Here is a 13,604-nt window from a genome sequence, read left to right on the forward strand (position 1 = left end):
AAAGCATATGGCTGTCATTATTTAGGCACTGTGTTCTTCAACTGCTAAGTCAGCAACCTCACAAATACAAATGCCAGTTTAACTTATTGTGATTATGCTATGTAGTAAACAAGTTTTGTGATATAGTTAAATAATTTAAAAAACCCCACACTTACTTTACTCAATTTCACAAGAAGGAACTCCATGTTGCAGCTTATGCCTAAACTCCAAACATTCTTCTATATGCACTGAATAACTAATGACATATAAGGCAGCTTAATTCAAAATAGCATTTTATATATTACTTACACTTTGTTGGTAAGTTGTTCCAAAAGCAAAAGCTGCATTCAATTTAGTTTGGGTATCAGGACAAAGCTGAATAAAACATGGTTATAATTAGGTTAATTCAAAGGTCTCATTTTCTCATGCAAAAAATATTTACAGGCACCTCAAGCACTTATGCATTCAGAGTTCTCACAAAAGATATTTTGTTCTATTTTTTAATAAGAGAAGGATTGATTTTGGAGTAAATACAGTTATTTATTTCACTAATATTGATGTTCTTAAAATGCTGGTTTAGTTTATTCATACTTGCATAGCATTTTTCAGTTCCATCGCAGAAATCTGTGGACAGCAGCATCCAACCAGGCAAGAACAATCTTTCTGTGGACTGAATATTAAATGCACTGTGCTGCCTCAAGCTCAATCAGTGGCTTCTGCTAAATTCAAGAATCCCATAAGAAAAGAAGTCCACATTCACACAGCCCTGTTTCTCTTAAGCTGGCATTCTCAGAGGATCAAAGTTATAGCAAATAACAGATTTTTTTTTCTTTTTTTAATACAACATTTATACTTTCAGCAAAGAACAGCAGATTCAGCTGAATCTGGAAAAAAATGGGCCAAAGTCTAACTAAATGAGTATGGCATTTCGTGGAGGGCACAGCCATTTTCCCGAAATGAAAATCAAGTCTAAATTTTCATAAAACACAATTCTATTAGTGTGAAACTGAAATTCTGGGAATTGCTACAATTATGCATTGAGACCATTTTAGCACTGTAATGTCTTATCATCATGCACAACCTACTACATTAAAAGAGGCTTTGAATGGGAAAGCTATTCCTTTCCCATTTGCTCTGGATAGCTGTTAAAAGCTTTGCCCTAGAAAATGTGCCCCAATAAACCTAAACTTCTATGTCAATATATAATTTTCTAGGCATAGTAACTATCTTAGTAACCTGTTCTGTCAGACACTACTTTTCCTTAAAACTGGAGATGCAGATGCAAGATGGCTCATCCTGAGGCAACAACAAAATAAATCCTGAATGTCAGCTGCTCTTCTGTAGACACTGGAGTGTCTGAAGTGACGTGCTCCAATAGAAAAGAGACGGACAATTCCCAATTGTTCTTGCTAGTGTTCCTATTGTTGTCTGCCTAGAGAAGTACTGAGTGCCTAGATCACCACTGGACTGCTAAACAAATTCTATTCTGCAACATGTTGCAGCTGCCAATTGTTCTCTCTGATAGACTAATTACTATTGCACTTTCTAATTGCTGCTAACTTGCATTTTTCACCACCTAACTATGCAGCATGGTACTGCTGAAGTAGAATGTCCGTGTCCCTGAAATCTAAGGGCGTAGTGTCCAAGGGTACTTCTACCCAGTAGTCCCCCTTCCTATGTAAAGTCTCCCACCAAGTATTTATAACTTTCTGTTATTAAAAAGACAGGCACATGCTGGTCAAAGTGTACATTTTATATTTAAAAACAAAAGAAATAAGAAAGCAAAAAATTCCAAGACGACACAAAGAAAATAGTGTAGATCAGCTTTCCTACCTGCCTTGACAGTGACATAAACACTGATTTGGTTGTCACCCCCATGACGTGTGCAAATAGGTGACAGCATCTAATAGGGACATACTCATAGAATCATCTATAAACACATGTGGACAAAGAGCTAAAGAATACACTTTTCTCAACAAGAAAAATAGGTTTAATAAGAAACTACCCACGTGAGCAACTATGCTGAATGGAAGACAGAGATAGTTGGTTCTAAATTACTAACACTGTTTTTCAGAGCTTTCCAATATGCCAGATTTATGCTGGTCCAAAGGATGAAGGCAGTGTTGATGAATTTATACTTTTGATTTTGTAGAGATCATTGTGAGCGAGAATAAAGGGCTATTTTCCCTAACCTAGCTCTACAGTTATGAACTGTCATTAGTGTAGTAACCAAACTCTTGGCCTTTGCCTTAATTGGGCTAAAGACACTCAGAACGTTGTGTTATCAAGAAAAGATTATTAAAATCAAACATACCTGTAAGATGCCTCCTTCCAAACTTTGCCACTTTAGAAAGTTTCCTGCAGCATCAAATGAGGCTGCAATAAATTGCAGCTTTACATCCTGATGATGAAAAAAAGATTAAGAACAATGAAACTGCCCTGAAGTGGACATTCACATTTTAGAGACTGCTCTCCAACTGTTTGACGTTTCCTAAAACTTCCAGCATAATCCTTCATTTTTTCCCCCTTTCTGATTTTGTTTTTAATCTTGGGTTTTGTAGTTTACTTTTTAAAAAAAACCATACCATTCTTCTGCAGCTTTACTGGTGAATGGAAAAAGTTCCAGAGGAACTTCGACACAGGTGGACATGCCCTAAACTAATTCAAAATCTATGCAGATTTCTGATGTATACTATGCTGGAATATTGAGGGCTTCCAGGACCTTCAGTGTTAGGAGGAATAACAAGTATTTTAGTAATTAAAACAACTGCTGCATTGCAACATTGTTCAATTTAAAACACAGCCTTGTAGAATATGGCGGAAAAAGGCTATCATTTTATTTCTGAGACAGGAAGAAAACTCTAGATAAATTGGCAGTACAACTGACAAACAGGTTATCACTAATACTACTTTCTGTGATTACCTGAACTTGAATAACCTATTCCAGCTACTCTATTTTTACAGTGAATTTGGAAAAATAAATCACTTTACTGTTTATTTACTCTCCGATTTCTTCATAAAACTGTGCCAGTTAACAAGCTACTTAAGCAGTCCGTTCCTCCCAGGGATGGATATCTGGCTTTGATAACATTAAAATTATTTTCCTCACCTCTTTTTTTTTTCTCTAATTGACTGCAGTAAGAGGTTCTAATACACTGACTCCACCTCTGATACAATCAGCTTGTAGAGATTTGTAACAGAAATATTACAAGTGGTATAAATCAAATAGGGAGAGAAAAGTGTGTGTGAGCAATAGAAAGGGTTAAACACCACAAAATAGTGATGAAGAACACTGTTCCCAGCTACAGAGATGATAAATGGGCTGTGATAAAACCTGGCATAGACAACTTGTCAGCAAAAGACCCTGCACTTTGGCACACCAGAAGGGTGGCAGCAAAGATACAGCATGTCACATTTACCCCTCTTTTTCACATTAGTTCACCACAAAATCTGACAAAAGGATGCACATATTTCAAACATGGAAAAAAGACAAAGACAACTTTGCCTCAGATTTATGAAGAGGGAAGTAAACAAGACTCTGAAACAAAAGACAATGTCAAAACAACTATGAATTCCTAAGGTGTCTAAAAGGTTTGTCTAATTACAAATTTACCACTGCCAATCCAGATCCTTGGGGACACACTGAACAGTTAAAAGATGGCATCCTGTGCTCCTTGTGCCCTGGTCAGACCACTCAGGCAAGCACACCTTGGCCTTATGAGAATGTGGCTATGAGAGTGTAAGCAAAGGAAGTGACTAGACATTACTTTACGTAAATAACACCTTCCTCTTCCGTAAGATCTCACACTGAGTTCTGTTACATTCACTGCCTAAAATTTACCTTCAGTAGAGTCACATCTGTAATAAATCTAAACCTTTTTATGTGATTCTGTCCTCTTCCTAACGTATGCTTCCCTATGTCTACTACCCAACACCTACCTTATCTGTTCCCTTAAAACTGAAGGCTGTAGGAAAATGATTTTTCTCAAGCACTTGGGATGCTAATCCAGGTTGGTCACCATAATACAGCCATGGAAGATTATGTCTCCTGAAAAGAATAACAATGTTTTCTCTAAAGAAACATAATCTTTTTCATCAAATAACATTTAGAATAATAATTTCCATACAAAGCTATTAAAGACCAAAACTTATGGAAAAGGCAACTTACCAGTAGGGTATTGAATGAACGATGCCTACCCTGGCTGTACTGACAAAAATATACTGAAACAAACCACAGGCATCAGTACTTGAAGAACTCAATGAGTTCATATTCATCACACACATATTTCCAAGAGCTTGGCATGCTGTTAGATTAGAGTACAACTGCAGTGGAGAAACACAAGAACACAGAAGAAAGTATTTAATCACCTCTCCTTTTTGTGAGGCAGCCAGAAAATTAATGTTATTTTTAAGAAGCCACTCCTAAACCCTTGTTTTCACTTGAAAGTAATTTCATTTTGTCAACACCTAATATTTTCTCCCAGGTATTCAGGTACCATATTTTTATAGATCTGCAGATGGCAGCACGAAATCAATATTCTCACTTTTTCAGCTTATTTTAGTTGCATCAGCTGGATGGTAAAAAGTGACAGAAATGTCAAAATCTGCACTTAGAAAACAAGGTAAAAATCAAAATGTTTAATACCACTTAGGCTGTATGGCAAAGATGACTCCAGCAAAGACCTCAGACTGACAACTACAGATGCATGTAGTCTAAGTATTTTCTCTTCAGTTTTATGTTCAATTTTGTTAAACACAGCAGTGCCAAGTGATATGCAGAGGTGACACATGGCATCTGTGTGCAGTGGTCATTGCACTGGTATTAACTTGCCACCTCCTTACCCCCATTTGTGTGGGTCAGACCAGCAGCTGCTCATCACATTGAGGCAGCACCTCTGAATTGCTGAGCAGGGTGAGGCAGACAAACAGGATAAACTGATGTCAGTGGTAAAGAATGGGACCAGTGGGGGAATACATCTCAGAGCTGTGTTTATGAGATGGTGATGGGAGCAGCCACAAAGGTGATCTGGGAAAATTCTGAACAGAAGTCTGCTGAAACACTGACTGAGAGGACACCTGCCAGCCTGTGAACATGGCCTGGGAGTCTGAAACATCCTTGAGAAGTGCAGCTGGGCACTCGAACTTCAGAGACCTTCTGAGATACCATCAATAAGCACAAACTCAAGGAATAGTAACGGCAACCTATCATCTGGAAAGATGAAAAAGAGTCTAGAACAGGCTTAGGGTTTAGAAGGGGGAAAACATTCCAAAGGAGTAGACATAGGCAAGTGCTGTTGTTTGTTGTACATGAAAGAGTAGAAAAAGAGTCTGGAAAAAACAAAATGTAGCCCGAGAGAATTTAAAACATTGTCATCTATTGGCTGCTCCAGGTGGTGCTGTCCTACACCACCTTATGTCTCTCTGATATAAAAATTACTTTTTACCCAAAATGGGGAATGAATCCGTCCCTGTCTCTCTCTCTCAATCTCTACACACAGAGAAGGTCCCCTACACAAATTTTTCTATGAGCTCTCCTAGGCCAGTTATCAGACTGTGGCTAGGGATGCCTGACTGACTCCAGATTCTGCAATGTTGATCATCTTTGAAGTGAAACTTCATCTGTCATCAGTTTTGAGGCCCCACTGCTGGCAGTGTAGTACCTGCACTGATACTATTGGAATAATATACACGCATAGGGGTAATTCATCATAAGCACATTTGCTGCTTTCCTAGTGATCATTCTGCAGCAACCTGTAATATTGAAATGTATGTCTGCTGCTACTATTGACTGCTGCTACCAGTGCAGTACATACACACTTGCTTTACTAATCATAACTATACTCACTTTACCAGGAATAATTTGTAATAATTTCTAATAAAGAAATGCAGGAAATAAAGACTCCATGTGCTTGTGTATTACAGAATCCTGCAAATCTATCTTGTGATCTTTAGAGATGTCTAGGCCAAGTAACCCTTTGGGTTGTGACCCACAGGGACAAAATGTAGAACCTGAGAAGTATAAAATCTGATTTCAAGAGAGCAGTACAGAAGGAAAATGAGCATGTGTGATAACAGAGTTGGTAAAAGGGAGGCAGAGGCACATGCCCTTCACAAGTGTCTGTGATTCTGTTGCTGCAGCCACTCTTTCATCCATGGTTACTGTCACCCAGAGCAACATAATGGTACGTAACACTTGCATAACATAAAGCAAAGCTAAAAAGGGTGGTTCTGTGGTTATGAATAACTGAAAATCAACTAAGAGGTAAAGAGCAGGTGCCAATAAATACTGACTATATAAGAAATTAATTTTCAGAGTGATCCCTTTATATCCACATATATGGATAGTAGGTCACATGCTACTGAATATTGAAGGATTTTTTCTTTAACACCATTCATCTTGTGAAAATTCCAACCCTGTAGACTTGCAGTAACATTGACTAGCCCTCAATATTTCTAAGCACTCTGTATATATAATTATTTCTTTTCTATTCTCACCTCAAAATAAAATTATTTAAAACTAAGCAAGGTAACTTCCAAAAATAAAAGTGACATGCTTTTATGGAATACCATTCTGTATAAAAAAGCAAACTGCAAACATTAACGAAACTCACCCAACAGGCAAAGGCTGAGGACTGCAGGTTTTTCAGAAACCATGCTGATGTCAGTGTTATACCCTGTAAATAAGGAACGTTTTCACTGTCTTTGTTCACAACAACTCATCCATAAGGTAACAGTCTGGAAAACTGTGTCTGCTAGAAGATGCTACTTATTTTTTTCTAAGAGCTTTCTGTCCTTCGTAAATATCTCAGTCTAACAGTATCAGTTCAAAACACAATCAAAATGTAATGATTTCTTTCACTTCACTAAATTAGACAAAGTATACAGAACAAGAGCTGAAATATTTAAGCTTTGAACATGGATTCTGTGACACAGAAGTCTTCTTTACGGCACAAGGGAAGTACTAACAATTTCAAGGGTAAGAAGTAGACTTGATGGTAAATCTAATTCAGGACCAAATTTGCCAAATTAATTATTTCACAACCTCCTTTCTACAACTACTCACATTCGAACTACACATAGCATTCATACATACTGTAAGCAAATGAAAAGACATATTTTCAATAAAATGTTACTTAGAAGATGGCATTTTCAGGGAGCAAAACAATGTTTGATATCAGAAAAACTGAAGACTGCTCTTTACTTTCTTTCAAGCAGTAGCTTTTAACATTAATTCATTTGGGAACAAAGTACATTTCTTAGCCACATGGCATTTCCTGAATTCAGAACTACTTGGCAAATGGTCCTAACTTTCAGCAGATTTCATAACTAATGAAAGTTCATTAGATAAAACAATGAAAACCCCTTCGTTCTTCTCAATAGAACATATTTTCATTCATTAGCTAATTCAAGGAGTTCAGCAATTTCATACACAATCTCATTTTCTTCTATAAGCTCTAAGATCAAGCAGTAAGCTCAACCCTTACATCTTTTTTCAAATATTTTACACAAATACAAATTTTATAGTAAAAAAGTCCAGAGGCACTCATGGACTCTTCAGTATATTTTTGTGATACAAGGGTATGCTTCAAATGCACACAGTTAATACAAAAGGCCACATGCTACTTGTTTTGATACTAAAGTAATGTAAATTACTTCCCTTTTTCAGTTTCCAAGAGGGCATGAATTTTTAGAAGTTTATTCCATTAGAACAATGCTTGCTTGGTGTCCATACCTACACTCCATCTTGATGCAAATGACCTTACAATCACCGTGATCAGACAAAAAGTTCCACCTTTGTTTTCCAAGAATGGGAATTTGAAATACATACTGAAAGTAAGTAATGAGAAAGCTTAGAAGTGTTTTACAATAAATGTACTTACTAGCTGTGCAAAACGAACAGTTGCAACTCCCTTTGGGGGTAAGCCTTCATGAGCCAAAAAACACAATCCCCCGGTCTGAAAGAAATAAAAGAATAAAAAAATACTGATATGATATTGATACACTTGTAAAAATCACTTTGCTTTTTCTGAACTTTCTTCTACTTACTTCTGAACATTCTTCTACTTACTAAAATGTTTGGGCTGTTGCAGTCACAAGACTTGCTTACTTGGATGAATGTCTTTTCACATCTTACACACCTATGGATCACAAACATGAAGAATGCACTTAAAACGTAGCTAAGTATGAGATTTAGTACTCAGTGAAAGTTGATTACATAGTATGCCTGGGAACAGTGTCAGCAACTTCACTAGTTTGAACTGAAATTCAAAAGTTATTATTGATTTGTTTCTACTATCAGTGAAGTAGAAAATAAATCAAATAATTAATTATCAAAATAAGAATTCTGTTCTGCTTCCAATCCAAAGCATGCTTTTTAGTCACACAAAAGCAAGACAAAAAACCAAGCTGCTGGCCTTATAAGGACTTCAGTCAGCACAAAACACGGTGGGTTTGGTATGGGTTGAGAATTTCCAATTCCCTGCCTTCAAAACTGTCATCCCAAAGATACAGTCTGTTCCTCAGCAATATTCCATTTGAATGGTAGCATGACACGTTCAAATTTATCATCACAAAAGGCAAAGAGCACCCACCTACTTCCTGATGCATCTGAGGCAGAGAATGACTGCTCACTTCCATTACAATGTAAGCACAATGCTTCATTAAGCAAAATGCCATTGATGCTTCTTTCCACTAAGTAGAAAAGAAAAGCAACTGTGATAAAATTGCCTGATGCAAAGTGTCACACAGGTTAAGATAAGTGAAAAAATTCAGCATCTGTGCAGATCTAAAATAAATTCAAAGGGTTTATTTTGAAAAAATCAAGAGCAAAACTTGCAAATAACATCCACTATGAAATGCACATTCATGTATGTATGTGTGCACTGCTTGTAGCTGTGCACATGCAGTTTAGTTTTAATGAGTAATGCAACATTTCCTGTCTAGTTTGGCTGTTCCTCTGTTACTTATTCTGAGTCAAATTTCAAACAAAGGCCTCACTGCAAAGCAAAAATTCAAAACAACAAGTTTGCAAATTACTGGGGAAAAAAAATTAAATTTCATCTGAAATGATTCACGGAAATGTCACAATTTCCAAGTTTCAAAATGGCATCTTCCACCAACTGTATAATCTGGCAAGAGATTTCAAATCTAATTATTAAAAAAAAAATCCAAATCAAAGAGAATCAAAAAAATACAATACTAATGTTCTTCCTGCATGTCAAATTATGGATTCAGCTTTGCTCTCAGTATTTTACCATAAAGGCCCAGAAAACATTTTGTAACTCTCATAAAGTTTAAGGTAGAAGACTGGTATTCACTGTTTTCCAGATTCCTAGGAAAATTAAAAATTATTGATCTGGAAAACAGTGATTCTCCAATATACCCTGTTGGAAACGTAACCAAAGTGGACATTTATAATACTTATTCAGAGAATTATAGGCATTCCATGTCTTTGAAAATAAGGAAAAGTAGAGGTCTCAAGAGCTTTTATGTTTTACACCAGTGATGTGACCTTGCTCTCAGGTCTATACTATGCAAAATAAGCAGAAATCCATTTAATACAAACACTAAAATTTTTTTTCTATCTACTGGAAATCATCTGCAACTACTAGAGAGCATCAAGTAAGAAGCACAGACATAGGGAAGCATAGGTATAGGGAAGCACATCTCAGAAAGCCACAGGTACAGGTGTCTCAGGGAGGCATGAAATGCACTGACACTAATGCACAGCCATTGCTTGACTTGCTCAGGCTGTTCTCTTCCACCTACTCACGTAGGTATAATTCCTTTACTGCTTTTTATACTTCAAAACACTGTAATATTTTTATAGTCTATACTGACATTGTTTTTATGCCAACTCCATCTGCTGCCAAGGAGCTTGAAGTATTCGTTGAGCAATATTCATTTATGGAATGTTTGCATAATAGTTTTTATTGAAATGAGCAATGGTACAGATTTATCCATCATCTTTCAGAAATGATGATTAAGATCAAGAGGAATGTTGAATTTTTACATTAGATATGTAAACATATGCAAAATTTTCTTTCTTATTTAACGGAAAAGCATAACTTAGTAAACTCAAATATCTAAAACAAGTGCTATCATCTCATAATTGGCATATATTTTTTACCTAGTATTTCGTTATTGGGGCATTTACAATTTCCTTTCGAAGTCAGGCCTTTGGGGCAAGTAATACAATTCCACCCATCTTGAGTAACTCCGCTCTAAAATAAAACACAAAACTATTAGGATTTTCAAAAATATAGACATCACCCAGTATCTGTGAAGAATGCCTTATCCAGCCATTAGTTACTAGAAAATGTGTTCAGATAAAACATTGATAACATTCATGAAGCTTTTAAAGATTAAAAAAGGCTAAACAATCTGGCAAAAGTAGTTCCTATGCAGACACAGAAAAAAATGTTACGATCTTCTGAACCTGTTAGCTTACACCTTCAGTAAAAATTCAAAGTGGAATGTTTAAAAAGAGATATAGAAGTCCTACACTGAATAAACATAATAATGCTTACATAGACAATTACATATAAATATACAGAAGTAATGGAAATGGAGGAGTTCTAAGTGAAGCAGCTTATATAACTGCTTGGAATTTTGTACCTACCCAGACAGTTCACATCCACACTTATTATATACTATGAAGTAACTGCACAACAGATAAAAACCACTGAGGAAAATGAAGATAATTGCTTATCCTCAAGTGCTACTGCTGTTTCTCTCTTCCCCACTATCATCATTTTATCTTTGCAAAAGCCTTGGCAGTAGACCAAAGGCAAATGCCACCATTGCAGGAAAGAGGAAGAAACAGCAAAATATCACAACACAAAGGAATGTGTGCCAAAGTCTTTGTCTAACACAGCAAGAAGATGAGAAGAAAAGGGAAATTACCTACATTGCCCATTAGCCACTAAACACATAACTCAGGCAACTAAGCTGCTCTCCTGAGAGTTATTCTAGAGTTATTGAAGGGAAAGAAGTATTCAGGAAGGCTTCACCCTCAAAAGTTGGTTTGCTGGAAAAATACATTCCTTTGTTTACTACAGTGGGAAAAATCTGGTTAAGCCTGGTGTCTCTGGCTCAATGCTGTGATTATGACACAAAATTGTAACTTAATTTGTCAAGGAAGGTTAAAAGAACTGACCAAACTATATTTATAATTAAAGTAACATCGCAGGAGCAGCTCATTTTGAAGTAAGAGGATGAAATATCAGGGATTATAAAGACACAGCCTAAATATTACAATAATAGTATTTATATAAGTAATCAGTTAAGATACCTATGAGCTGAAAAGCATCTTTAACACTGTACAGAGTTGTGCTGTCTGGGCAAGGACAAAGAAGAGAAGAAAAGCAGTGGAAGGAACTGAAACACTTTAAAAAATTCTTATTTTGTCTGTGGAGTCAAACTCGTAATGAAAAAATGCCTGCAAAATAACAGTAATAGACAATTCTAAGTCAAAAAAAATAATAGCTATAAGCATGGTCTTAAAAATTCCCAAGCAAAGACTATTCTGTAAAAATATTTTAAATTAATGAAAAATAACTTGCAATCAGGATAAAATTTAAAATTAAAAAACCATAATGATTATGGTTTGTATGATTATGATTAGTATTATATCATTATGGCAAACATGAAAAGTTCAATACTTACCATATTTTCTGGGCATTTTTCACAAGTAACAGAGAACCCACCATTACTAGAAATCATCCTGTATCCTGGCTCACATACACAGGAACTACCTTAAAAAACCAAAACAGATGCACTTTTAATCTATATAAAACTGACTGGTTGTAACAGAATACTAAGAACAACTGCTATTGTTCTCAAGAGATGAAGATGAGATAGACACATAAAAATATTTACATGAGATGTGGACGAAAATCATGCTTTTTAAAAAACTTACCTTCAGTAGAGTGTTACAGTTTGCACACAGACGTTTGAGGAGAATGTTACAAGGCTGACTGATCTACCAGGGTGAAACAGGGACCTGGAGCTTGTATTTTGTGGCCTTTTTTAATTAAACCAAACTTTACCAGTTGGTCTGTAATAGATATAATCTCTCAATCTAAATCTTGCCACAGCCTTCCCTCTCTACAACACCAGCATTATATGTTTGTATATAGGTTTTATTTTTTTCAATATGAAGTCAGTCCTAAAACCAAAATGTGTTCCTATGAAAAGGTTTTTCAAAATATAACTGTTGTATGGAAAGCTGTTTTAAACTCGAGGCTTTTAAAACTGTGCATGGGGATCAAGGTTTATATTGAATGGTTTTCAGTGAGTGAACAGAACACAGTTAACATTTTATATGAAATTAAACACTACTTTCATGGCACAGTACAATGCCCATCTGCTAGTGCTCAACAACTTTTTTTTAGGAACTTTTCCAGTCTCACTCTCGTGAATTTCTCTCTGTACTTTTAAACACATACTACAAACCAAAACAGATTACATATACTAATAAACTGTTTTTATCATTTAAGCTTATTGAACTGTGCGGGTAAAAATAACGTCAAATTGTGTGAAAAGCTTTATAACCTTAAAGTACATTCTAATGAGACCAGTTGTACAGAAACATTTGTCAAAAAGATCAACCATTTATACTTAATTCTAAAGAAGAAAAAGCCCAATTGGATTAAATCAATGAAAAGTTTGAGTCGCGACACTCACGATGACAATACCTAGATTTTTAGGCATGTCACTTGAAAGCAGAATCCACAGTGATGAGCTAGCCAGGGAGAATATGGGCAATCAAAAGTGGAATTCAGTCAAGATGCAAAGTGCACCAGGTGGCGCCTACCTACACTGCTCCAGACAGATCTGGAGGAAAAAATAAATCCCTGACCTCCCCTTGGAATTTTCGTCTCCTTGAAGCCCTTGATTTAGAGGAAGATTCAGCCTAAAAGGGAGTTATGGATCTAGATACCCATGTCATCAGGAGATCTGAAAAAAAATAATGTATTTTTTTTCAGTAAGTGCACTATGGGATTACTCTTTAGGGTACCATGGTGGCGGTGGAAAAGGTGACCAGCTTTTATGCAGCAGTTGTGAACACAGCCATTCACATCACTGCTTCTGACTGAAGTACCAGTTCTGAAGAGAGATGCTGCTGGGTCTTAGTCTCAAATTTGTGTCTGTACAAACAACAGGGAACCCCCCACTCTTGTTGGACTGTGTATTTATAAAAGATGGACTTTTTAATACCTCCTTATGCCCTAAAGAAAGCAACCAATTATCTGTATTTTCCATTTAGTACTGTCCAGCTGTGCTGTATCTGCTCCAAGTTCCCGCGTGCGACGCGGACGAGCATGGGCACAGCCTGAGGATCTCAGACATTTGGTATCTCAGACCAATTCAAGTTTTGACAATGAGTTTCAAGTTACAGAAGTGTTCGAGAACATAAATTCAGGGTCCTGTGTAGTTTTACAGATGAAAATGCAAATACCTATAATGTTTGAGGAAAAAAAAGATTATTAAAAAAGGTGTACAGTCATTTCTCTGAGCTGTATCTCAGATACAACATAGCTGTGCTGGGGGCTCTTAGGTCTTTGCGGGACCCTGGCCCTTTCGCGGCTTTCCCAGACGTGCCCGAGGGCTGCTGTTTTACC

At 36.4% G+C, this 13,604-nt stretch overlaps 1 protein-coding gene across 2 annotated transcripts in view; it reads right to left on the reverse strand.

The window, feature by feature from the left end:
* Positions 1–13,604, reverse strand: part of TMEM67 (transmembrane protein 67) — a 33,897-nt gene that overhangs the window by 18,665 nt on the left and 1,628 nt on the right. For both annotated transcript variants that reach the window (XM_017730401.1, XM_017730400.1), the window contains exons 2-11: positions 11,647–11,735; positions 10,109–10,202; positions 8,571–8,670; positions 8,048–8,117; positions 7,860–7,934; positions 6,591–6,653; positions 4,148–4,302; positions 3,919–4,027; positions 2,294–2,380; positions 289–354 (exon numbers count right to left, since the gene is read on the reverse strand). In XM_017730401.1, the coding sequence (XP_017585890.1) occupies positions 289–354; positions 2,294–2,380; positions 3,919–4,027; positions 4,148–4,302; positions 6,591–6,653; positions 7,860–7,934; positions 8,048–8,117; positions 8,571–8,670; positions 10,109–10,202; positions 11,647–11,735 (908 nt within the window). The remainder of the gene's footprint in view (positions 1–288; positions 355–2,293; positions 2,381–3,918; positions 4,028–4,147; positions 4,303–6,590; positions 6,654–7,859; positions 7,935–8,047; positions 8,118–8,570; positions 8,671–10,108; positions 10,203–11,646; positions 11,736–13,604) is intronic.

The sequence above is a fragment of the Corvus brachyrhynchos genome, unplaced genomic scaffold, assembly GCF_000691975.1.
Source record: "Corvus brachyrhynchos isolate BGI_N302 unplaced genomic scaffold, ASM69197v1 scaffold302, whole genome shotgun sequence".
In the NCBI taxonomy this organism is placed as follows: Eukaryota; Metazoa; Chordata; class Aves; order Passeriformes; family Corvidae; genus Corvus; species Corvus brachyrhynchos.